This window comes from Necator americanus, chromosome V, assembly GCF_031761385.1.
Source record: "Necator americanus strain Aroian chromosome V, whole genome shotgun sequence".
NCBI classification, from domain to species: Eukaryota; Metazoa; Nematoda; class Chromadorea; order Rhabditida; family Ancylostomatidae; genus Necator; species Necator americanus.
This window is the reverse complement of record NC_087375.1, coordinates 27532438-27559133: the sequence shown is the minus strand read 5'-3', so window position 1 is coordinate 27559133 and position 26696 is coordinate 27532438. Positions and strand designations below refer to the sequence as shown.

Genomic DNA, 26696 nt, shown 5'->3' with positions numbered 1-26696 from the left:
TCTCACTTTCTTACGACAGCCTACAAAATTTTACTACTGATTTGTGATGATTGATTACTGACCCGCATACAAAAAGTGAATTACAGAAAGAGGATAAAGTCGCGTATCAATCCACTTAAGTTGTCTCAACTCGTCTTACTTCTTTTAGGCTGGGAAGGCAAATATTATTTGGCGAAAAGACAAATATTATTAATCGTGAGAACCTCGCTCTCATTTACAAGTGATGTAAAACTGCTATGTACGCAATCGCCTGCGCGTAGTTGCATCATAATCCTGCTCCAAGCTTGCAGAGAAGAGGGTCTCTCTGTATGTGTGGAACAAGTAACGTTAACTTGCTTCGATAGCCGGTCACTCCTTGCTGCATTGCGTTTTTATTCCATGTTCTTGACCATAATCTGTTTTTTGGAGCTTCGTCTTCATTCATTGATGGGAAATGAAACAGTGTCATTCCAAGAATCTCTTTTCGTCGGCATCACCTATTTCCTGTTTGCAACAGCTTTATTACTAATTTATATAGTTTACAACTTGGTGAGTCTTTACCGTCAGTTGTATTTAACTTCGAAATATTGCTCGTGTGGGCGTTTGACTGTGATTTATCAATCTCTTAATTAAGGTTTTGCTCAGAGACAACGAATTCCGGAAGTTACAAGCCTTTCGACTGATGATTTTTCTTGGCTTGTTAGACTGCACACAATTACTTGCTCATATATCCAGCGGTATTCTGACAATACACAAAGACATTAATCACAACTATCCTTACCTTTCTCAGGTTAGCCGAAAGAATTTGTAGAATGCTCGAATTGGTTGAACAATAGCACTGCGTTCTGTTATCTTACAGCTGCCTTTGAAGAGAACTGTACTCTAGAATGTAAAAGCATTTCTCAGACTTCGTTCCAACGCAAATTTATAGGTGCTTGGAGCAGTGATAAACTCCGGATGGGTTGGACTGTTTCCTCTGACTTTTATTATTGCCATAAACAGGTTTCTAACTTTTCGAAAGATCATAGACGCTGAAGGGAGAATTCCGTGGTTAATGAAGGTAAAAATTTTGGCACATTCGTAGGTGAAACTCAAAAATATTCTATGCCCTCATTTCAGATAGCTGTTGCTCTTAGTTTCTTGTATTGTTTTGGTTTCTGTATATGTCTACTTACCTTCGCGAACGTAATGTATTATCCAGAGAGGTGCTGGTCACTACACTATACACTTAGCAAGACAAAGCAAAGCTAGATATGAGAGACCCGTAATTGCTCATTCTCTGTTGATTTTATAATCAGCAGGTTGCTTGCACTTTACATTTCTACTCACAGCTGACTTATTTGGTCGAATAGCAGGTTACTTGCTTTTGTCTCACAAAATCTACGGCAATAGTAAAGGGAAAATTTCAAAGTGAAAGCTACGTTTTCTGCTAATATATACCAAGGGATCCTTTATTATAGACATATGTTTTGCATTTCTCGAATTTCGACTTAACGGAACAGTTCTTTGAAGTTGTCAGTACACATTTCTGCGCAAGATGGGCATCCTTGCGATTTCATTGGATAAGAAAGAAGTAACAAACTGTAACATACAAGCTTTGAAATTCGAAATCCCTCGTCCGTTGTTCTATCTTCGTGACTTAAACGGCTGACGGATATTTCGGCATAAATGCCAATACTAGCCAGGCATCTATCTGAGCAGTTTGTTCCCCTTACAGTCGAGGTTCCCCATCCTCGTTGCTACCCACGTCTCCGATCCGTACATAACTATGTGACAAATTGCGGATAGATGGAGACGCAGTTTGAATTTGTTGGCAATGGGTACCGGCCACCAATGCTTCGTTAAATACTTGAATGCAGAAGTGGCCTCGGCACATCTTTGCTGAATATTTTTATCGTATCGTAAATCGACCAAGGGACATGCAAATGGTGCAAGAACCACTCGTGTTCAGGTACTAATGGTCCTTGTCCGTTCACCAAGACGTTGAAATACTCTCTCAAATTTGCAGGATTGTCTCACCTGATCTCGCGATCGCGCCTCAGCTGAGATGATGCAATTTCCTCTCAAGGCTGTCCTGGATCAGATGTCTCTTCCCAGTTATATCGCTGTTTTTTTCACACCCCCTAGTCTTCTTGGAATTTTGGCGAGACAGAGATGGGAAGAATGGCATTTCCAACTACAAGGTCCTTGAATTCAGGTGATGTAGCACCTTATAGAGAAAATCCTCGGTTACAACATACTGGAAGCTTCTTTTTTCTTTTTGCTTCGCCTAAATTACTCTGATTTTTTGAGTCTTATTCGAAATCATTTTTCAGGGCGCGTGCAAAAGTTGGGATTTTGGCATGCTTTCCCATTCCAGAAAAATGAGGAGGCGTTTTGATGAATCAGCCTATTTTTTTAGGAAAACTAAGGAAATCCCTACCTTTCGAAATTTCTCATTTTTGAATCATCTGATCTTCTCAAGATTTTGATAGGACAAATCCAAAAAAATTGGAAAATCTCAAATTTTGTCCCATCAAAATTCCAAAAACACTTGGAGCGAAAAAAACAGCGAAATGACTGCGTATTGAATTTTCTTAAATCCGCTTTCAAGCTGCCATAAATGTATAATTGAATTCTTTATCTTTTATAGCGGTAATTTCAAGTTTCTATCTGTTTTGCAAAGGTTTGGCTCAGCAGGGTGTCGAACATGTGTCGTCCCATTGTTACATTGTCAACTCGTTGTACATTTTCTAAACAAAGTGTTGGGACTTCCACACTGTTAATATTTTGTTTTTATGTAATCATTTAATACTATTTATTTATTGTATTGTTTATTTTACAACGTATGTAATTGTCTAATTCTACGTAATATTTTGTCCTGGTTATCATGCTATCCTCCATTCCCAGCTGCCCAGCGCACACTCCTTTACGACCCCTCTTTCCTTGCAACTCCTCCTTTTACTGCCTTCACGCTCCCCCTCCTTCCCTCCTCTCTGTTATTTGAATAACATGCATATTGATTCTCAAAGCAAGAGTTTGTTCTTAGTGTAATTTTTTTTCCTGCAAGACAGCGGAGCGGCACTGTGTGTAGATTTCTCCTGAGACATTCGCACAGGAAATCAGATTGTAATCGGCACTCCCAAAAATCCTCTTCAAAAAATCACCTTTCTTATTACAATTGCTGACTAACAACTAGTACATGAACAGGGAATGGAAGAACGTGAGATAAGAGAAACTCAAAAAAAAGGCAAAAAATGTAAGATTCAAGAAATAAAAACGTTTAATTTTTATAAATATTGAGAATATTTTTAAAAACATAAAATCAAAAATTAAAATGCAAATCCCATCACACGCTTTCTCCAGTCGGTAGTGCGCGGGCGGCACAAACAGAATTGTACGTGGATCTTGTCTTCGCAGACGCAAATTCGAAGATCTGCTTTGGAATCAAGAGCTGAAGCGTTTTCTTTTGAATACAATTGATGTCGTTGAGCTCCCTTGATCTGTTGTCCAGTATTCGACGTTATTTGACGGAATTTCCTATTGACTTCTTCGTTTTACAAACTTGCTTCGTCTATTTTCGGTTGAGCCTGAACTTCTAGACTTCGTTTCTGGGACAGTACCTTCAAGTTAAGAGGAATTGGACAGCGATTAGAATTGAATGTGATGTCCAACACAGTTCTAGATTTTTGAATATCCGACCAGGAAATGATCTCACTCTAAACGTAGTCGAGCTATTGTTTAAGAGTTGTCCTCTTCCTCTCTTCGGATTCGGGTTAAAATAATTGAAATTTGCTACGCGAAGTCAATGTTTCCTTTTCAATGTGGAAGCGCTAATAGCATTTCTCTGCTAATCCTCTGAAAGTCCGTTAATTTTTGTCGATGAGTTGCTTACTCAACGTATCTGTTTTCTAAGAACGGCTCTATTTGCACTGAAAGCAGGTCTCTCGCTTTTTTTTTTTACAAATAACCATAATAATGAAATTAATTGAAAGAATGGAACGTCACAATTTCTAAAAATGATGACAGTTTCGCATTTTCGGACTTTGACTTTACAGTTTTCTTCACTATTGGTTGCACAAATAAATTGGAAATAAAAGGTAAAATTGGAATGGCTGATAAAGCAAAAATGGTGTTGTGTCCTCGATGCCTATTTTGTGCAAAAGCAACAAGTTGGAAAATAAAAGCTTTCGAGACGGAAAGGAAATTAGGAAAATAAGAGCGTTTATAATAAAAAAAAAATATTCCTCGGCAGCAGCTAGATTTACCGCACATAGCAGTTCTTTGAAGTTATCTGTATACATTCCAAGGAATTAATTTTGTTAAGAGAGGAATAAGAAGTCGTCATTAAAATGATCACAGCCCGCCTTCTCCAGATTTGTTTCTTCTGCGCACAACTCCAACAATCACCAAAGCACAATCCTCTCGCACGCCTTCTCTATGTCATGCGGAATATAAAGAACTGCTCTTAACACCCTGGCTCGTTCCTCGATTTCGTCATCGCTCGTTACATCTACCGAGTGGAAAACGTGTGAAATGGAAGAGAACATCGTCAACATCACACAGTCAAACTATGACTACTAACATGCTGACTGAAGTTTTCAGCAATCACATACGGACAGTAAAGGTAAAGTGTGGAGCAGGAATAGCTCAGAGTGCTTCAAAGATGGGAGAAAGAATAGGCGGAGTCACGCAGATTGTACGCGCCCCTATACTAGAACCGACCGTCTAGCCCTATGATGTGAAATCGCCAGCGAGAGTTTCTTGGAATTCATACCGTTATGAGTGGCTTTGGGCACCGATGCCTTCTGCTCTTTCTGAAGAGGACTTGGGGTACGACAGGATCACTTTAACGGCTAGTCGCTTAAAGATGTAGGGATAGTCTCTAAAATATTGTAAAGTAGTCAATGGTTTCTTAAAAACTGCTTCCAAGTTGCACAATATTATCGTTAGCTTTCAGCTTTTCATGGTCTTATGGATCGAACAAAGCTAGCGTTGTTATGTCAGGAATTGAGTATATTGTGTCTGTTATCTGTATTGGGTTAACATTTCTTGTTTATATACTGATAGCAGTATCTATCTATAGGGTAAGGTAACGGGACCATAGGATCGCGTTTCGACTAATTACCAGTTTTAAACGATTTCTGAGCAATTATGGTATGCTTCAGATGACAAGAGGAGTTGTCTCTGTTAAACGTAGAGAAATTGTTTTGGTAGTTCATGCAGCGCTATTGTTTTTCACACTTACTACACTAATCACATGTTGGCATTACTACAGCATTTTTCTACCTGAGTCAGTGTGGACGTACTTTTCTATCAACATTTACTGGATGTTGTACTGCGGGCTTAATCCTATACTGCACATGGCATTCTCAAAGTGTGTAAGTTTGCGGCTACACAGTGTGTGCACAGCTTTTCTTGAACTTGCACAATTTTCTGTTGTAGTTATTCATTCATACTTCTATCCTATACACTAGTTTGCTTCACACTATACTGTTCTAAGTTTGATACACACCTCTGGATACTGCATTCCAGAAAAGCTGAAACTACATTCAATGCATTTTTTCAGGCAAATGCGCACTTCCTGGTTACGTTTCATTGGATATACGGATGTCCTGCGAAGAGATAGAAAGACTATTTCAGTAGTCGCGGCGACTTCCTACCGATAGTTGTCTGCTATCATTCATAATATGGAACCGTATTTGTGGTTGCAACGTTTGTTCAGTGTATATTGGCGTTTAACAGCGAAATAAATGTCCGTAATTCGTTGGTAACTTGTGATTTGTTTTCAGACATTCTCCTAACACATCAAGCAACTCTCCGAGTATGAGAGTATTAGAAGTGTGAAAGTTCGACTTCCCTTGAATCTTGGCATGATGACTCAGCCATTGGAAAGTGTTTGGAACAGCAGTAGGGGTGACATCCGATGCCCAGGAGCGGCTACGCAGCTAATCCTACGCAATGAATCACAAATTCAAACGGTTACACTGCTAAATTCTTGAAGTATATGTGAAATCAGAAGCTCGTTTGCTTTCGAATAGTGTTTTCAAAATTTAATTTTGCTCCCAAGAATGCCGACGTTTGGGGATTTGGGCAGAACTCAGTAGCGGTGTTGTGTTTTAGTTTTGTTATGCGAAACTTCTGTAATTGTTATTTTTATAAGTGTTGTTGTAGTTGTGGCTGAGTAATTGCAAGTAATTGTAATTTTTGTTTTTTATAAGTAGATCACCCTTTTTTATTCTCAAATGTCCTGGTTTCTTCTGGAAGGCTGAACAACTTTATATGCTGTTGAAGATTACATACAAATTCTGTCGAGGCCTCAGCAGCTGTCTGTTCTCGACAACTTCATCAACGTAGAGGATTCCGAACCAAAATATGTTCTCTTCTCGAAGACGCATCGCCGTAGCGCTTACTTGTTTACACCGTGAGGGGACTCTCAATAGTAAGGAGGACGAGAAATAGCTTCTTCTTCTTCCTAGAGTTTGTCCTGCGTTGTTGCAGGGTCCGCCTTTCTGCTTCTTGTCTTCCATTTGGTTCTATCCATTGCATCAGTCGTACATAAACGCGCATCTATCATATTCAGCTTCACACGATCTAAGCATCGGTGACAGATACCTATAGAAGCGGGTTCGACGGGTCCATCGGCGCCAGATACATTTAAAAGCGGGTGCGACGAGTCCACCCGTGACAGGTACGTATAGAAGTGGGTGCAACGGGTCCACCGGCCCCAGACAGCTATAGAAGGGGATGCGACTGGTTCCGCGGCATCGAATTCCTGTGTCGTGGCATAGAAATATCCCACTGTAATCTCGTGTGCATGTCGCAAACGTTTCATAGTCGTATCCAATTTCCGCGTTGCTTTTCACCTCTACGATCCTACGTTGTTCAGAAAGTGGTAACATGAATGCTTACTGTTGCTTATATAGTAGCCAACTGTCTACATGATCTGAAGTGGAACGCTACCTTTATCAGTACGATGATGTCATTCACTTCATTTTATGTGAAACATCATTCTATGGTAGCTGTTGGAGGAAACAAAAGGAAATCGTATACTTTGAGTAATGATTCCACGTCGTGTCTATATTACATAGGTATCGAAAGAGTGTTTAAGTTGAAGTTTGTAAGTTCTCCAAATATAGAACTGATGCATTTTCAAAGAAAACTATGAATCTTTAGCCCAAATTTCCTTTAAGAAAGAGAAGAAAATGTTGTTAGAAAATCACAATCCTAATTTACAGAAAATGTCACTATTATTAATTTATTTTCATTAATCAGTGATGCCGAGTGGAGCGAACACCACAGAAAGTCTGAAGTCCGGCTTTAGCTGGACGCTCAGACTGGTAGAATAAATAACAGAGGAACGCTCGCAGCATGTGACATTATCATTACACGATAGATCCATTTGAATTGTAATACTAACTGCTGTTTTGGAGTGAGTCGTTTGTTCATTTTGACGACTTGTTGCCTAATTTGCCCAGACAAATTAGGTAACAGCCGCGTTAGTTGGGGTGACCATTCATGGAGTAAAGGAAATGTGCTGCAGTTCGTAGCCGGCAGAGCAGCTCAGAAGAACCTCAGGGCTACACCAGTCGACCTAGATAAGATCCTTACGTCGTGATTTTGATTTGACATCGTTTTGATCAACGCCGTGTACTTCATGCTTTATCCATTCTATTTTCACTTCATTGCTTTCCCTAGTACATAATGAGTGAATAACGAAGCAATGGGCAAGAATTATTTTGATTTCGATTTCGTACAAAAAGAGCGCAATATGTGTGTTATTTCTAAATTCTGTTCCGAGTCAAGTTGTTTGTGTTTGTCGAGAAGTAAGAAACAGTAAACATTACCTTACAAAAGCTTCGATAGCGATTGTGAAATGTTATTGTGAAATTCTTGTCACAGAGGGAATGTAACAACATTAAGTCTGTGACAGTGCTCAGAGGAAATTCCGATGTTAGTTTCCCTCCGGTGGTAGATGAGATTCAGGACGTAGTTTGCAAGCAGCACAACTAGATTAATCGGGAGTACGAGTAGAGAAACGCAACCAATGAATCGATGAAAATCTAAGATTTTTGTGCTTTCAATGGCAATATAAGGGAAACATTGTTTGCAATCGCTCTATTTTGATTGCTTTGATTGCATTGCTTTCAGGATTACAGACATGACTGCGTAGATGCTTGTCAGTGCCAAAGGCTTCGTTCGTGATCCGGAGGGTAACTGCATTCTGCCGATCGAATTTCCTGGTAGTGATCAAAAAGAATCTTCCCCTGATTCCCTGGGCAAGCATTTGAAAATAAATTCTCTACTTCTCTACACCATAACAAGAGCTGTTCACCGAAAATAGAAACTTTCGGACGGCTGTGATGATACTAAATGTCCAGAGGGAACTAATTGCACTATGGTGGAAGACGACTGTTCGGACCCACCCTGTTCACCACCCATAGCAGTGTACTATCCTCCGTCCTCTCAGAGATCACCAGTGCAATGTGGACCAAACGAATTGTTGACAACATGTTTCTGATGCGAACCAACGTGTGATCATTTGAATCCAGTAAGTAAATCCTTCAAATCCCATCGTTGACTCCTCTTGAGTCCACTACCATATAACTCTCAAGGGGTGCTGTTTGCCAGCCGACTCTTGCAACTTGTTCTGGCCCACTGTCGGGCAGATCAGCTTTGTTCTAAGTAGAGTGAAGTAACACCTCTCCCCACTACTTCAGGATAAATAGAGTTTTCCGAGGTCCACAATCATCACATGCCTAACTGGAATATAAATGAATTTAAAAAAGTCTTTGTATGTGTATTGTGTTCAGAGTTTTTGAAGTCATAGAAGTATTGCCGTTTTCATGATTGTAGCAACATATTCCAAGCACCATCTGCAGTGTGAACAAGCTCTGGAATCCTATCCTTAAGGGAGTCTATCAAATTCGTGCGTTGGTCTGAATCACAATGACAAATAAAATTCTTCAGTAGACGATGGCATAGAGAAAGTCGAACTATTGTCTTATCAACCAATGTAAAAATTTGTTCCTCAAGATGCTGAATAATGAGTTTCTTCTTAGATGGTTCCTCAGCTACAATCTCATCAAGCGTTCGAGGCTTATCAGAGTGGAAAATTACGAACTCATTTCCGTAAAATTCCGACACAATATGGAACCTTTGTTGGGCATTTGCATAGTCATTGTAAACGCATTCAAAGACCTCTGTCGCGAAGACTATTCGCACATGAGAGAAACTGTGTGTCCTCGAAAGGCTCTAATAATAGTATTTCGTTGGTCTTTGGTCCTGTACTTAAGCATGCGCAAAACGAAGAAGTGAGCATATTTACTCTTGGTCATTCGTACAATTTCCGGTGTGAGCTCGTCGAAAATTGCCGATGTGATTCCGGATCTCTTTAGAGCCAACAAACATTCAAACACTCGACAAGTATCGTGTGGATAAATAAGCTTAGCAGCGTAGCCCTTCACTAAGCCGAAGAGTTTAGAAACACATTGATCTCTTTCTTGACTGGTAGTTTTCTTGCTCCTGATTTTCTCCCACAATAACTTACATTCTATGGTTCGAATCCGCCCTAGTGCTCACCAAGCCTTTTATCCCTCCAGGATCGATAAATTGGTACCAGACCTGTCTGGGAGGATAAAAGCACTGACTTGACACATTGGCTAGCCACCGCAAGTCATTGTATAGGCCAGATACACGTTCGTAAACCTCAAACGATTCTGAATTGAAGTGAACGTGGGGGCGCATCCAAGCGGATTGATTAACGCCAGGAACTTTATCCTTTATCCTTTATTCCAAGCACTGAGGAGTGCTCGAAACTCCTTGCTTTGTGTACACAGCGGAAATAGAAATTTGGTTTTGTTCATGGAAACCATTTTGGCACTTTAGAAACCAATTATAAATGAGAATATTCACCTAGTGAAAGTTGCATTTTGGACTTTTGTGCATCAGCTACTCTACATTTTCATTTTTTCTCACTCTGTGATTTGCAATGCAGAACAATTTTTCTGAATAGTTAAAACTTGAGCATGTCGATGTAACTTCAATTTCCAGTTTAAACCGTGTGCGAAAGTACGTCTCACCAATAAATGTAATTAAGTCTCAGCATTAAACGTAATTAACCTCTAAATTTGTGGAATTTCTGCACTAATTGACAAAGGGTTGTATTAATTCTGTGGACCTAGATAGTTCTAAGAATTCCTACTTTGCTTAAGTTCATCATGGGCACTTTTTGTTCAATTTTAGGGCTGCATAGTCACTTGCGGCGACCCCAGATGCGTGTGCAAGCAAGGATTCGCTCGGACTTTTTTTGGAAAGTGTACTGAGAAGGAGAAATGCATAAATCTTATGGCAGGGGGTTCGTAATTGAATCTACTGCTTAACAAAAATTATACAAAAAGAAGAAGTTTTCAGATCGACCGCCGAGGATACCCGTAGACAGCAATTCGCTCTCTCAGGGATCATCAGTGATGTGTGGACGGAATGAAGTGTTAGAAAGGTGCTTCGGATGCGAACCAACATGTGATTTTATGAATCCAGTAAGTGAATGTTTTAAATTTCATCATATTACCTGTGTTCAGTAACGAACACTCTGAAGACTGTACGGTTTGCCAACCGACTCTTCCAACACGTTTTCTTAGTGTTAGCTAAGTCAGCAAAATTTTAAGTGGACTGGAAATAAACTCACATCGCTATTCTGAATTAGGGGATACATTAAGATTTTTCTGAAATTTGTAGTTATCGCAGTATGCATAACCAAGCAACGATTTAAAGTAATGTAAACAGATGAATTTTTAGTTGTATATGGCTTCCAGAGTGTTTGATGTCCTCATATTATTTTCGTAGTTCTCTTCTGTCTTTGCTTATCTTTTTCCCACTTTTGAAAAGGATATGAAATTTTTTATTTAATTAATACAAATTTAGACTCAAAGATGTAATTATCACCAGTATGTGCGTTATCAATGGGTGGAGACGCCCCTCTTCCATTAGGAGAAAAGCTGCGCAGTAAAGTCAACGAAAACAGGACACAGGAGTTTCTAGTCCTTTTGGGATACGTCCATGAGATTTGATACAGTATATATGTGGTCCATCGTGCTGAAGTCTTTTCAAAACCCTGTCTGCTCACTGCTGTCCTTTAACTAATGTTATTTCAATCATGTTTAGGATTACTCTTGTGAAGAGTTCGAAGGTGACAGATAGTACGCAAATTGGGAGATAATTCTCAATGTCATCTTGGCCTTCCTCCTTGTGCATCAGCTCGGTTTTGCTAGTTTTTCATTGATTAGAAACATGGCCCTGTGAAAGATGACAAGTGAAGAGCCTTGCCAGTATGTTGATCAGGACTGGTGCCAGGTTGTTCGGATGTTCTGACCTGATTCTTTCGGGAACGGTCGTTTTCTTCATAAGATGGGCGAATTCTCGACGGGCATAGCGAATGCCGTTGTTCGCTTCCGCTACTTTAGCATATCTGCTGCTCTTCTCTCTTTGAGCTCTTCTTTTGTCGATTCTCTGCATCCGTCTGCGAACTCGAACGTGAGTAGGTGGTTGCTCCTACAGCTTCACCCTCACGTATCAACAATAGAGTTTCCGGAGACACGCATTCTCTGGTGGTTTTAGCAAAAGCCGACCAGCAGAGGTCCCAGTCGATGATAGTTTCGAGACTTCCCTTTATGAACTTCGCGGCTTTCTTTCCTCTCCGTGTCAATGAAAATCTTCTTTGAAGGAGGAAAGATCTCGTAATGAATTCTGGCACAACAGCGAATTGCGCTTGAAAGAACGCTTTACTGACGGTGATTTGGTCAATTTCAATATGGTTCTTTCTAGCGGGTGACTCCTGTGCCTGGTGTCGAGAGAAAGACTTCTGAAATTGCGAGTACCCATGAGTTGTCTTAGTTGTCATGATAAACTCGGAATGTCTCTCTCCTTTATCGTTATATTGCATTATTGGTTCATACTTGACGGTAATTTCAAGGTGACACAACGCAAACGAACACTCTGGGAAGGTTATAGTCCAATGGCGATGAGTTGGCCCAAACGGTCGCCAACCCCGGAGGAAAGAAGGTTTTGCTGTATGTTTGGTGGGACTGGAATGGAGTAATCCACTATGAGCTACTTCAATCGGGCCAAACAGTCAGCGCGGACCTCTACTGTCAACTAATCAGATTGAGCAACTATCAACTAAGCAGGCAATCTGCTAGAACCGGTCGGAATTTGCTAGTAGGAAAGGTGTTGATTCCATAAAGATAAGGCTAAGCTGCCCACACCTTTAACGACCCATCATAATTTCCGTGAGCTAGAATGGGTGGTTCTAACGCACCCGCCTTTAATCAACTATCCATCAGGGCCATCAAGCGGTGGTGCCGCTTTGATGAATTTAATCCATTAGGGCTGGCACCAAGCGACCAGCACATTTTCAAACATTTGCAAAACTTTTTTGTTTTTACAGAACCGGCCTCATGAGTGGCTTGTTAAAATGAGTGAGTAAAATGGTGAAGTTCCTTCTCGATACGGACAAGGATTTCCTCAACTGCGGAATTGTTAAGTTGCCATCAAATCGACAAAAGTTATCGAACAAAAGCTCATTTGATCTAATCAGTTCGTCCTAAATATGTTAATTTTATCGTTGAGATCAAGCGAAAATTTTCTAATTCACCCAATATTTTAAGTTTCATGTCGAATCGTGTTTGATTGTAAGCGCTGATTTTGAACATGGCGGTCTTTCCCTGTGATAGAACACCGGGTTGTATGAACTTTGTAAATTTGAATAGTTTCAAAAATTGCAGCTTTGTTCGTATTTATCATGTCCACAATTTTTTGAATTTTAGAACTGTGAAGTTACTTGCGGCACCCCCAGATGTGTGTGTGAGGAATGATTTGCTTGGACTTTTTTTGGAAAGTGTATTGAGAAGGAGGAATGCATATATCTTAGTTATCAAAGAATGATGTTTTAGCATAAGACAACGTAAAACACACAATCCTACTGATAAAGATAACGTCCACGTCAGATCATGCAAACTGTTCGCTACTATCTAAGGAGCCGTTTGCATGGGTGTTTCTGCTTTTTGAAGTGGGCATGTTACCAAGATGAGGCAGACTAGCGTAGGAGTCACAGAGGTGAAAAGCAACGCGCACGTTGGCACCGGCTGTGAAACGGTTGCAGCGTCCCATTTACTTTTGTGACATGCACACAACGTAACAGCGCGATACTACGGGTCATAGAAGGGGGTGCGACAGGTCCACCGGCGTCGAGTTGGTGCGCCGGCGCCAGATACCTACAGGAGGGTGTGTGATGAGTCCACCAGCGACAGATACGCATAGAGGATGGTGCGACGGATCCACCGGCGTCGGATTGGTGCGTAATAACTTCGTGCGGGTGACGCAGATGATGGATGGTCGCAGCCGTTCCATAGCCGTGGCCACTGGACGCTTCGCTTTTCACCTTTATGACTCCTCCGTGTGTCTATTTCCTTCTTCGTTCGCCTCAAGTTGGTAGCTTGCCGTTCTCAGAAAGTGGAAAGCGCATGCAAACGACTGCTTAAATAGTACCAAGATGTCTACATGATTTGACGTGGAACGTTATCTTTATCAGTAACATGATGTCTTTAACGTCATCCTATGCCAAAACATCATTCTTTGATAACTGTTGGGGGGAAAACAGGAGGAAAACCCATACTTCGAGTAATGCTTTCAAATTGTATCTATATTATTCTGGCATCGAAGGAGTGTTTGTAGCTGATGGTCGAATATTCTTCAAATGTAGAATTGACGCGTTTAGAAGGAAAACTCTTTAATCTTTCGCCTTAATTTATAATTTAAAGAAGAGAAGGAAAGCGTTGTTAAAAAAAACAGAAATCTAATTTTACAGAAAACACCACTACTATTAACTTTCATTGATCAGTCAAAGGGAGCGAAGCTAAAACCACCGAAAGTCTGAAGTCTGGCTTTAGCCGGACATTCAGACTATGCCAAAACATCATTCTTTGATAACTGTTGGTGGGGGGGGGGGGGGGGGAACAGGAGAAAAACCCATACTTCGAGTAATGATTTCAAATTGCATCTATATTATTCTGGCATCAAAGGAGTGTTTGTGGCTGATGGTCGAATATTCTCCAAATGTAGAATTGACGCGTTAAGAAGGAAGACTCAGTAATCTTTTGCCTTATTTTATAATATAAAGAAGAGAAGGAAAGCGTATTTTAGAAAAAAACAGAAATCTAATTTTAAAGAAAACACCACTACTATTAACTTTCATTGATCAGTGAAGGGGAGCGAAGCTAAAACCACCGAAAGTCCGGCTTTAGCCGGACATTCAGACTGGTATATAATAATGGGCTTATTCTCTCACGTGTGTGTGTGTTGGTGTGTGTTTGTGTGTGTGTGTGGTGTGTGTGTGTGTTTGTGTGTGCTTGTGTGTGTGGTGTGTGTGTGGTGTGTGTGTGTGTTGACGGGTCCACCGGCGCCAGACAGCTATAGAAGGGGGTGCGACTGGTTCTGCGGCGTCGAATTCCTGTGTCGTGGCATAGAAATATCCCACTGTAATCTCGTGTGCATGTCGCAAACGTTTCATAGTCGCATCCAATTTCCGCGTTGCTTTTCACCTCTACGATCTTACTTTGTTCAGAAAGTGGTAAAATGAATGCTAACTGTTACTTATATAGTAGCCAACTGTCTACATGATCTGATGTGGAACGCTACCTTTATCAGTATGATGATGTCATTCCCTTCATTTTATGTGAAACATCATTCTATGGTAGCTGTTGGAGGAAACAAAAGGAAATCGTATACTTTGAGTAATGATTCCACGTCGTGTCTATATTACATAGGTATCGAAAGAGTGTTTAAGTTGAAGTTTGTAAGTTCTCCAAATATAGAACTGACGCGTTTTCAAAGAAAACTAAGAATTTTTGGCCCAAATTTCCTTTAAGAAAGAGAAGAAAAAGTTTTTTAGGAAATCACAATCCTAATTTACAGAAAATGTCACTATTATTAATTTATTTTTTTTTAATCAGTGATGGCGAGCGGAGCGAACACCACAGAAAGTTTGAAGTCCGGCTTTAGCCGGACGCTGCTCGTCCTCTGCGCAAAATGTTACAGCAACACATCCACCATGACTCCTCCCCTCGGTGCATAAAACTAACAAACGAGGTGGCACAGGTTCTTACGAGCGCGACGGAGGCTTGAATCCCAAAATTGAGATCTTCTGCACTGTCATATGCTGCTGATTCTAAAACATGGGTAAAAGTCGCAAACAGTACCTGACGCAGCAATGCTTTGTGTGCTGAAATACCAGACAGAGTATAAGAGCCGGGGGCAGTCCTATATGATTCAGAGAAAATGTGGCGCCGGTTATCCTCATTCGCCATGTATCCGTAGTGGAAGATGACCAAAACGTTTTCTCAAAAGCACGTTCATGGTAGCCGATAGCCATCCAATATAGTCTGATAGCCAAAGTATAGGAGGCGGGATCGACACAACCGTCGAAATTAACGAAAGTGTGTATAACGATGGCTGGGTCGTACCGATCAATTTGTACCTTCTCACGAAGTTCAACTGTCATTTGAACGTTGAAATTTCTGGTACAGTTTCGGCGGTCAAGTATCTAAACAAATACATCGATGAATGTCCCTATCGTGCACCAATAACTAATGGAAACGATTCTGATGACAATGGAATTCAGACGAGATTAAAAGCATTTGAACCCTCACTATGTATGCCCATCTTTAGCTCTTCACAGAGTATTTGAGTTTGCTATGCAACAAAAATCCTACACTATATGCAGATTGGCTGTTCACTTGTCGGAATATCAGGCAGTTCACTTTGTAGCAGGACAAGAACAACAACCTGTATATGGGCAGGTTCCAACTCCATGACCCTCACTTCTGATTTTGAAATCAACCGCCAGTCATAAAGGTGTTCTACGAGCCCAGAGGGAACAGTTCTCAAAAGTTAGTAATAGTCTCGCAATCTTCTCTTCTTTCCGTTTAAAGAGAACTCCTCTTTGAAGGAAGTGATTGTACAATCGTCAGGTACGGCAGTGAGATCCTCCAAACACTTTCCTCCAAACCTGTTTGGACCCTCCAAACACAACGACGATGATATAGTCTATTTCTTTATGCTGCCCAAAACTGCGACTCCCACTTTCAGTGTAGACAGCAGTGCTTCTGAAACCGGAATGTACCAACAGAAGCCATTCTCACTTGCTACTTTAATTGTAGACTCCCTGAGTAAAGTTTCTTAAGTTAAGTTCTTCAATATCATGTACTTCAAAATAGTTTTAACAGATCACCAGCAATATTGTCGATAAGATCGACCAAAGAAATACAGTTTTTATCGTTGTTTTATTACTACGGTTCTTTTTGTCACCATCATTCATGTATGTTTATGTTTGTATTTTGTCAAATGTCCAGTTGCAGTACTTACTATTCTATTGTCGTAATCAATATCACATGTTGTATTATGATGAAAAGTCGAAGCTTGATATGGCAAAATACTGCCATTACGCAATTCCATAGATCTTGGCCCCAAATCACTGAAGGAAGTTCTTCGTCTTCTACATTACCTATTAAGTTGGTATCTCCAACGTTATTCCAAGTCTGTATTTTCTAAGTTCACATATACAAAAAGTATCCACTTTACTTAGTTACTTTACTTGTATATATTATATATGATCAGGAATATTATACGATCAGGAAATAAATGCATGTACTGTCACCAGCATCGTTCAATTGTCAAGTACAGCGTGGTAGCATTTCCATGTGTAGAAGACATGTCCACAATGAATTTGAAAATGGTTACTGTCTTCTTTGTGGAAGACTCGCGTGTTCTCATGCAAGCATAATAAGCGAAAGATTTGGGTCTTTAGTTGTTAGAAAGAATCAATGTTCGTTTTCGACTACTCCAACATCTCTATTACCGGGTGTTCCTGGAAAGTCTTCTCTCCAGTTTCATGCACGATGCTCAGTGGATAGCGTCATCTCCTATCGTTTAGTCCGATGAATTCGTAGTCAATCTTATTGGCTTGCATTATCAGATCCTCAAGGTAATCCTGGATGACTTTTGTAACCTCGTTCTCACTGGTGCTGCCGCTCACCGAAATCGAGAGAATTTTTCTTATTACTGCGCCGTAGCATAATCCTAAAACAAATGAGCAAATTGCTAGCCTCCAGTTCCGCAGCTTTGTGCAGGATATCATGGATGGTAATGATCTATGCCGTAACAAAAAATAGCAAACAAAAATAGCAACATCATAGTTAGGTTTTGTTTCGTTCTATAGGATTTTACTTTTCTGCAACTATAAATATTTCTCCCGAAAAAAAAAACTAGGTTTGTCCATTTCAGATTTTTCGAACCTTTGTAGTTGTTTACCTTTGTAGGAATAATTTTCTTTCCTGACATAAACTGGAATCGGCGCGTGTCAAGATTCGAGATTTGTTCGAATAATACAAGAAACAGTCCCATTGGAAGAAATTCTGGGTCACGGTTCTCGTTATCCGCCGGCGGACTGACAGATGATTACACAGGTAGGCAATAACGCAGATGTTGCCGCAGACTCGAAACATTCATGAGAATTTCTTGTGAGTTCTCTTTTAAAAAAGCTTTTGAGCAAGGAACTATTTATACGAATTCAAGGTAAAGTGTTTAATTTTTTTGTCAAAGTCTTTGTTTATTGCGTTATGACCACAGTAGTTTAGGAAACGCACCAAGCCCACACTACTGGTGCTTTGTGTATTAATTCAGCTTCTAGTTCGACTAATAGAACGTTATCAACGAACCGGTTGTTGGTTTCTTATCTTCGTCTTTGAGATTCTCTTCTTTTCCCAACTGTCTTTTGATATTTGAATTCAGTTTTTGTGAAAGCTGCTTAATTCAGTGATCCTATTATAGCCTTTGGGCGGGTGTGATGTAGCGGTTAAAGGTTCCGCTTCCTGCACCATCGATCGGCGGTTCGAATCCGCCCTAGTGTTCACCAGGCCTTTCATCACTCTGAGGTTGATAAATTGGTACCAGACCTGTCTGGAAGATAAAAACACTGACTTGACACATCGCCAATTGTGTGTAATTGTGGCCAGTTACGCGTTCGTGAACCTCAAACGATTCTGAATTGAAGTGAACATGAGGGAAACGTGAAACGCCAGAAACTTTGTCCTTTTAACTTCAATATCCCCTTTTCGCTTTACGACACTTATCATAAAAAATCTTTTTTTTTAATGCTGAACATAAGAATTTCCCTCTATACTAAGAGTATTCTCCGCTTTAGACTTCTCGGGAAAGATTTATTTTCTAAACGCTGGCGCTCCTAAAATTACATCATTTTCAGAGGGATAATAATGTTATTTTACTTGCAAACCACCAAATGGCCAGTCCTTTTTAGTGTATCGACAATAACCAAGCCTCAAGAGGACAACTATACCATCAAAACTTTTGTTTTCTGCAGTGAATTTTGGATCTTTCGGAGTTTTTTTGTAGTTAAAATCATACAATTGGAAACAATATTACATCGAATAAATCACACTCGTCATTCCACTGATTGTTAGAGAGCGAATATTTTGATCTAAAATTACAATGTTTTGGACAGGTGGTCCAAAGATGATGGATGAGAAGAGGAAGAAAAGTCCAAAGTTAACAAAGATTTTGTGTTTGTTTCCTGGTAATTGTTTTGCACCATATCACCACTCGTGAAAGCAGCACCATCCAAGATAACCTAACAGCAGAAATTCTGAAATTAATTAATTTATTTATGTCCGGATTTTGATAGAGTATAGCTTGAAATTGAGTTTAAAAAAGACTTCATCCCAACAAACAAGCCCACAATTCTTTTAACCGCTTTTGCTGGCAAGTATTTGCAATTAATATTTTGATTAATTCTTAGTGCGTTATTGTAATACTGTATGCGAATCGTCTACAAGGTGTAACATTATAAAACTAATCATATGAGGTTGGCCAGGGACTGACGAATTTTGAAATAGTAAACTAGATTTTCTCAAAACAATTGTTGAATAAACTGTATCTTATCCAAGTGAGAGCATTCTTACCATTCCACTCTTTTCCCACGAATAGACAGAAGCAGAAGTGCAATTTATGTCTATGAATGTGGCCACTATCAACTTTATCTTATAGTCCAGAAAAAAATGAGCGTGAAACAATCTTGGTTTCAATTGTGTGTTAAAAAACGTGTTAGGCAACGGAACGTGAGCAATAGAGACGCCGCCGGACGCCCGCAGTCCAGCTAATCAAACTTGAATAAGCAACAGAATCTCCCCAACCTGCACAATTACAGACGCGTAGATTGCTATCATTTAACTACATGTGATAAGTTGCATTTTAGGAGCGACCAAAGGGTGCGTTCCCCTGGATTACTACTACAACTGGGAATTGAATATCATTACGCTCATACTCGTAAACTACTTCCCTATTCCTACCATTCCCTCGTGAGATCTCAACATCGTCTATTTCGTGGTTTGCTGCCTTCAAATCCACATGCTTCCTTCCAGAACCAGTTGTGTAAAGTATTAAAATTGGAAATGAATGGCGGTAGAAGTCGTGAAAGAAATGGTAAGCTCTTTCATTGGAATGAAGGCTCAGACACTACCGCACTGACCACTAATAAATGGTTAATTAAAAATTATTTGCAGATGTCATCCACTATATAAATGACTTTTTGAGGTTTACGTTGGTCCGGTTTTTTTTTAAATCGAATGATAAGATTGTTATATCATCTGCGAATGTTATGCAGCCTTGAGCACTTGGAGGGATCATCCGTAGTAGACAGGATATGTAAGTTATAAAGAGTACAGATGATAGGACAACGCTTTGTGGAACACCGTTACATGTTATATGAAATGGATAAAGGTTGGGCTAACAAACACGTGAAGCGCTACGTGCGAAAAAGAGGACTGTAAATAAGTTGTTATTCTATGATGTATTCTCACTTGCCGAGGTTTTTGTATTAGACTGTCGTGTGCGACATTATTTTAAAAAATCCATGCTGATTTATGCCAGTGGTAGAATGAGCAACAAGACAATTGACAAACATTTTCGAAAAAATTTTCGAACAGTCTTGCTAAAATATAGCATATACTAACGGGTCTAATGTTGTCTGGTTGATTATTTGAGGACTTTTCTGGGATAGGAATGACCTGAGAATGATTATATTTTAAGGAAACATTCCCCAATAAGATGAAACGATGAGAAATGTGTGAGCCATGCAATTTAACAAACAGCATTTCTTCTTTAAAAAAGGTAGAATCTTATCAGGTGTTTGTGAATAAGAACTGCCCCATTTAAAAATCAACTCGACGAGTTCACTTGTGTTGAACCAACTGCTATCTCCCATTAGAAGATATAATTTTTCTGAATGTTTGTGACACAAAATATTAAATGAAAAGTTTTTTTAAACGTGTCGGCCTTCTTAGCCTTCTCAGAATAAGTCTATAATGTTTTACTCTTTTTTGTCTTGAACTCTCCAATTTCTTGTTCTAGATACGTTTGAGAATTAAGGTGTAGAAAGTTTGTTTATCTCTTGACTCAATTACTTTTCTTTCAATCGAGAGATTGTACTTCAGTGATTTCCTCGAAACTTCGTTATGTAGTTTGCTGAAGCACATCCAGGAAACGAAGTTTTGATGCTTTATAGTTTTTTCCAAGCTAAGGAACACAATCGACACCACGAAAATGCATCTAGGGCAATTGACCATTCCCAGAGGTGCTTTCTAAATAGGAATATGTAAATCGACACAGTTCTTTGAGACAGCAAGAAATATTCATGATTACCAACCAGCGGTTTCACAGTGCACTAGTGTAGCCCAACGAATCGATCTGATCGAGATAAACTCTTACGCAAGAAAAGTCCACAGTTTTTCTTTTTATACTATAAATCTGTGTTTCCTTAACCAAAACTAATTGATATGTTTTTGAGGCATGCTCCTGGATCACAATGAAGGATTGGTTTGGATCCTTCTGACAGTGTCTCTGTCGAAGCAGTCAAGGTTATGGATCCCTAACTTAGGATTTTTGACTAACTGTACTAAAGTTTGTGACTTCGGCACAAGTCAACAAAAGATTTCGACGCATTATTAGTAAGTATGAGGAGCATCCGATCAGATGATGTTAGGAACGTTAATGTCACTAGTGATAATAGCCAGGAAATTAATTGTTGACTTATCGGAAATCGCCCTAAATCGTTGTTCTGGTTTGTTAGCAACAAATATGGGGAGCAACACCTATATATACGACATCTAAATGTACCAAGTTGTCTTCAAAATAAATGTTATCAGATAATGTTTCAGGCTTCAGTCATCTTCCCTTGAAATGAGTACACAGGAAAAGCAATTTACAATAAAGAGCATAACTCCACCACTTCTAGTATTGCGATCCGTTCTCAAAACTTGCTAGTTTGACCATCAGTGGTCTACTTGATCCAATAATTCTAAACCAGTCTGAATGTCCGGCTAAAGCCAGACTTCAGACTTTCGGTGATTTCAGCTTCGCTTCCTTTCGCTGATCAATGAAAGTTAATAGTATATAGCTATCTAGCGACGGCGCACCAACCCGACGCCGGTGGACACGTCCCACCCTCTTTTTCGAATTTCGTGACACACAGACGAACACACACACAGACTAAGCGTGTTATTATATACCAGTCTGAATGTCCGGCTGAAGCCGGACTTCAGACTTTCGGTGGTTTTAGCTTCGCTCCCCTTGACTGATCAATTTAAGTTAATAGTAGTGGTGTTTTCTGTAAAATTAGATTTGTGTTTTTTTAACAACGCTTTCCTTCTTTTCTTTATATTATAAATTAAGGCTAATGACAACGGAGTTTTCCTTCTAAACGCGTCAATTTTACATTTGGAGAATATTCGACCATCAGCCACAAACACTCCTTCGATGCCAGAATAATGTAGACACTATTTGAAAGCATTACTCGAAGTATGGGTATTCCTCCTGATTTCCCCCAATAGTTATCACAGAATGATGTTTTAACATAAAGTGACGTGAAAGATACCATCCTACTGATAAAGATAACGTTCCACGTCAGATCACGTAAACATTTTGCTACTATTTAAGCAGCCATTTGGATGCGTGCTTCCACTTTCTGAGAACGGCATGCTACAAACTTGAGGCGAACGAAGAAGGAAATATGCACAAGGAGTCATAAAGGTGAAAAGCGAGGCGCCCAGTGGCCACGGCTATGAAACGGCTGGAAGCATTTATCTTTTACGTCATGCACACTGAGTTATTGCGCACCAATGACCGGGTCCACCGACGCCGGTGGACCCGTCGCACCCGCTTCCATAGGTATCTGGTGCCGATGGACCCGTCGCACCCCCTTCTATGGATATCTGGCGCCGGCGCACCAATCTGACGGCTTAGTACCCGTCGCACCGCCTTCTATAGGTATCTGGCACCGGTGGACCTGTCGCACCGCCTCCTATAGGTATCTGACGCCGGTGGACCCGTCGCACTGCCTCCTATAGGTATCTGGCGCCGGCGCACAAATCCGACGCCGGTGGACCCGTCGCACCCCCTTTTTCGAATTTCGTGACACACAGACAAACACACACACACACGCACACACACACACACACACACACGGACTAAGCTCGTTATTATATACCAGTCTGAACGTCCGGCTAAAGCCGGACTTCAGACTTTCTGTGGAGTTTGCTTCGCTCGCCTTCACTGATGAACGAAAATTAATATTAGTGCCGTTTTCTACGAAATTGGACTTGTGCATCTCCAACAATCTTTCTTCCTTTTTTATATTATAACTAAGGGCGAAACATTTCATAGACATCTTCCTAAACGCGTCAGTTCTACATTTTGAGAACATTCGAACTTCAGCTTCAAACAATATATATATCAATATATTATAGACAAAATTTAAAAGTATCACGCGAAATATGGGTTTTCCTCCTCTGTTCTATAAACAGTTATCAAAGAATGACGTTTCGGGATAAAATTACGTGAAAGACATCATCCTACTGATAAAGATAACGTTCCACGTCAGATCACATAAACATCTTGCAACTATTTAAGCACACATTTGCATGCGGGTTTCCACTTTCTGAGAGCGGCATGCTACCAACTTGAGGCGAACGAAGAAGGAGATGGACACGCGGAGGAGTCATATAGGGTGTAAAGCAAAGCGATACAGTGGCCACGGCTATGAAATGGCTGCAACCATCTATATTTTGCGTCATGCACACGAAGTTATTGCGCACTATTTCGACGCCAGGTGGACCTGTCGCACCCCCTTCTATAGGAATCTGTCGCCGGTGGACCCGTCGCACCCCCTTCTATTGGTATCTGGCGCCGGTGGACCCGTCACACCTGCTTCTATAGGTATCTGACGCCGGTGGACCCGTCGCACTCCTTTTTCTGGACATCTGGCGCCGGTGGACCCGTCGCACCCCCTTCTATAGGTATCTGACACCTGTGGACCCGTCGCACCCCCTTCTATAGGTATCTGACACCTGTGGACCCGTCGCACCCCCTTCTATAGGTATCTGACGCCGGTGGACCCGTCGCACCCCCTTCTATAGGTATCTGACGCCGGTGGACCCGTCGCACTCCTTTTTCTGGACATCTGGCGCCGGCGCAGCAATCTGACGCCGGTGGACCCGTCGCACCCCCTTCTATAGGTATCCGACGCCGTGGACCCGTCGCACCCCCTTCTAAGGCTATCTGGCGCCGATGGACCCGTCGCACCCCCTTCTATAGGTATCCGACGCCGTGGACCCGTCGCACCGCCTTCTAACGCCATCTGGCGCCGATAGACCCGTCGCATCCCCTTCTATAGGTATCCGACGCCGATGGACCCGTCGCACCCCCTTCTATAGGTATCCGACGCCGGTGGACCCCTTCACACCTCATTTTATAGCTTCCTAGCTTCGAGGCATTAACTCGACGCCGGTGGACCCGTCGCACCCCTCATTTTGAATTTCGTGACTGACACACACACACACACACACACACACACACGTGACAGAATAAGCCCGTTATTATATAGTAGATCATGATCATGATCATGAAGGTTGCGTCATACAGTTTAGAGTTTAGAGTCTTGTCAACTTAGGATACCTCAGAGACTGAGATCACTGTGGAGCCAGTACAGAACATAAAAGCAGTGCTATACGGCTGGCGTTTTTTATTAATGGCATTCAAAGGCGCAATTGTTTCCAGCTTTGTTCTGCGGTTGGACTGCCAAACCTTTTATGCGTTGCGGCAAACATCTCTCCCGATTCAACTTATCTAGAGCAACGACGGTGCTACTCACCACAGTGGTGAGAAATTCGCGAAGATCGTACTAGACTATTGCCGGAAAAAGACGCTCAATCGCAGCGTTACTATTCTAGCTTGAAGTAAAATGCATTTGTGTTGACCTGACTATTCTTGTTTACAAGTTGGCATGCAAGAGAGTCAGGTAGAAGTCAGGTTTGGTTCCATTTCTTCCTGCTTCCCGAATGGTGCAGCAATGCAGTTTGCCACCATATTCCATTCTCTAACTTTGATTCCCTTACAGTTTTCCATATTTGGATCTATCCGTCTCTCTTTCTGTTCTATCATGTCATCTCCATCTGAAACATCGTTAAAATCTGTTCTCGACTAACAGAATTTTTTAGAATTTTCTTCTTTTCTTTATTCTTTTCCTGCCTCTGCTTTGAAATGTATTTGCTGCTATTGTCTTTCCGTTCCCTTCATTTATCATTCCATTTGAAAATTCATTAACATTGATGTTGCGTATGGCTGCCATAGTCCTTTTTAAAGCAAAGTTCTTGGAGGTTTCTAACTGATGCTTGCAGATATCAAGTTGCTACAAAAGCCTACAATCATGATGCTGCTCACCTTTGCAGTAAGTACTGATTTTCTGATATTTAATGCACAAGAAAGAAACGGAAATAGTGAGTAGCGAAAATCGCAGTAGAGCAGTGGAGCTGACGGTAGACGATCGAGGCAGGAGTCTATTTTGCAGCAATCAGGCTATAAATATGAATTATTGTCAACCGCTACTTCCTTCATAATTCGTAGTGCGAGGCAACCACAGATCGTTTGACGCAACTATATCTAAGCAAGGTGTTCCACCACAACGATGAATACCGTAGGACAAGGACAAGGGAGAAACTCTCACTTTAAGTTACAACTCGCACGACTGAGCTTTCACGGAACTCCTAGAGGGATCAGTTCCGGTATGTTACGAGGTGACTTGGTAGTGGATAGGCAGCTATCCGAGTTTGTACCTCTCTTGAGATGAGGGTGGGTCAACGAGGTGAACTCCATCTTTCTGCATTTCTAAGATTGACCCATCTAGCCGACTAAACCTCAGTCCTGTCAATAACCTCCAAGTGATTGGGAGGTGGAAAACAGCCGCTTTTTATACTTCCCTCGAAGAAATAATCGATGTCTGTCAGATATGAATGGGCGCGACGAACGCTAGGTGTAGGACATGTACAGGACTGTAGGGGTCATCGAGGTTGTCGATGCGGAAAGAGGTTAGGATTCTGATATTTATGTAAACATCACATACGCTTACATCCCAAGCGGTTGAAGATCGATGATGCAGACCTGATAATCCGAAGCTAGGAAGATAAAATGCGTCGCCATAGGACCGCCATAGGATGGCGAGAATACACCACTTACTTAAAGGCATCACCCCACGAATCTGAGGTGGTGCAGATTTCAGGTGGAGTATTCGTATACGGGATGGGAGACTACGGAGAGGGAGGAGATTCCGTCCATCTCTTGCCAAGTGCCGTAAAAAAAAACGGCCCGGAAGATGCGGCGCCGCACAAGACTGGCGCGCTCCAGTCGAACCTCATGTACAAAATGGTGCGCCAAAGCGAATGAAGCCATATCTTCCGGGTCGTTTTTTAAGGCAATTAGGAAGAAATGGACGGAATCACCGCTCTCCGTAGTCTCCCATCCTGTATACGAATACTCCACCTGAAATCTGCACCATCTGATTCGTGGGGTGATGCCTTTAAGGTAGCATAAGGAAGTGGTGAACAACCTTTCCTAGGAAGATGCGACAGTAGAGGAGTCGGTGGAATTTGTGTCTTCGTCAGCTAAATTATGGCTAAAACCTTGACTGTTTCGCAATTTTCGACACGAATCGGACGTTTTCGGATGAGAAGATGCAGTTAAGCGCAACTTTTGAGTATCTTTCCCGCTTACGGTCCGACATCAAGCTACGGAGAAAAAGACGTTGAAGCGTCTTATATGGTCTTAGAGAAGTTCTACAGAGAAGACCATACCTTCTATAATGTAATTATTGGTGATTTCAATGCCAAAATTGGCCCCAGAAGAACGCCTGAGGAATCTCATATCCGAACCCACGAGATACAGTAGCACGAGTAGAGACATGGCGTCATCGCGACAAAAATCATTCGTGGGAACTCATAATTCCAGAACCCCTCCTCTCTACGCTGGACGGTGGAGTCAGCCGGTGGAGTGTATCACGACGAAATTGAACACATCATCGTCAGTAAAAGGTTTTGCCCAACGGATGTCACTTCTGTACCAAATTTCTCTATAGGATCGAACCGCTGCTCCCTTCAAATTATGTTTCTTGCAGAAAGGAGGAAAGACGGCCAAGTTCAGACACCCAACACCCAGAACTATCATTAACTGGGACCAGTTCGCCGCACTACCCAGTTTTTGGAAAGAAAAACATCGATGAGATAAAAGATCTGCTCGCTGAACATCCCCACTACTGCGTGAAAGGAGACTATCCGTCTGTCTTC

The 26696-nt window shown here is 41.2% G+C and overlaps 4 protein-coding genes across 6 annotated transcripts; 2 read left to right on the top strand and 2 right to left on the bottom strand.

The window, feature by feature from the left end:
• Window positions 1–426: 426 nt before the first annotated feature.
• On the top strand, window positions 427–5627 carry RB195_015402 (uncharacterized protein; the record flags this gene model as incomplete). Of its 3 annotated transcripts, XM_064206100.1 has the most annotated exons (7): window positions 427–528; window positions 614–769; window positions 911–1039; window positions 1099–1184; window positions 4919–5045; window positions 5127–5339; window positions 5528–5587. In XM_064206100.1, the coding sequence occupies 7 exons, from the start codon at window positions 427–429 to the stop codon at window positions 5585–5587; spliced, it is 873 nt and encodes a 290-aa protein (XP_064061983.1). The 3 variants fall into 3 exon arrangements, with proteins under 3 accessions (XP_064061983.1, XP_064061981.1, XP_064061982.1); XM_064206101.1 differs by lacking the exons at window positions 911–1039; window positions 1099–1184 and adding an exon at window positions 4691–4791 and having other exon boundaries at window positions 5127–5335; window positions 5528–5627; XM_064206102.1 differs by lacking the exons at window positions 911–1039; window positions 1099–1184 and adding an exon at window positions 4691–4791.
• A 5789-nt stretch (window positions 5628–11416) lies between these two features.
• On the bottom strand, window positions 11417–11899 carry RB195_015401 (uncharacterized protein; the record flags this gene model as incomplete). Its single annotated transcript, XM_064206099.1, has 1 exon — window positions 11417–11899. One exon carries the CDS (start codon window positions 11897–11899, stop codon window positions 11417–11419), a length of 483 nt encoding a protein of 160 aa, XP_064061980.1.
• Window positions 11900–17493: 5594 nt separating this feature from the next.
• On the top strand, window positions 17494–19696 carry RB195_015400 (uncharacterized protein; the record flags this gene model as incomplete). The annotated part of the gene is made up of 4 exons (XM_064206098.1): window positions 17494–17531; window positions 19283–19385; window positions 19449–19509; window positions 19590–19696. The coding sequence occupies 4 exons, from the start codon at window positions 17494–17496 to the stop codon at window positions 19694–19696; spliced, it is 309 nt and encodes a 102-aa protein (XP_064061979.1).
• A 1357-nt stretch (window positions 19697–21053) lies between these two features.
• Window positions 21054–22786, bottom strand: RB195_015399 (uncharacterized protein; the record flags this gene model as incomplete). The annotated part of the gene is made up of 2 exons (XM_064206097.1): window positions 21054–21129; window positions 22548–22786. 2 exons carry the CDS (start codon window positions 22784–22786, stop codon window positions 21054–21056), a joined length of 315 nt encoding a protein of 104 aa, XP_064061978.1.
• Window positions 22787–26696: the final 3910 nt, after the last annotated feature.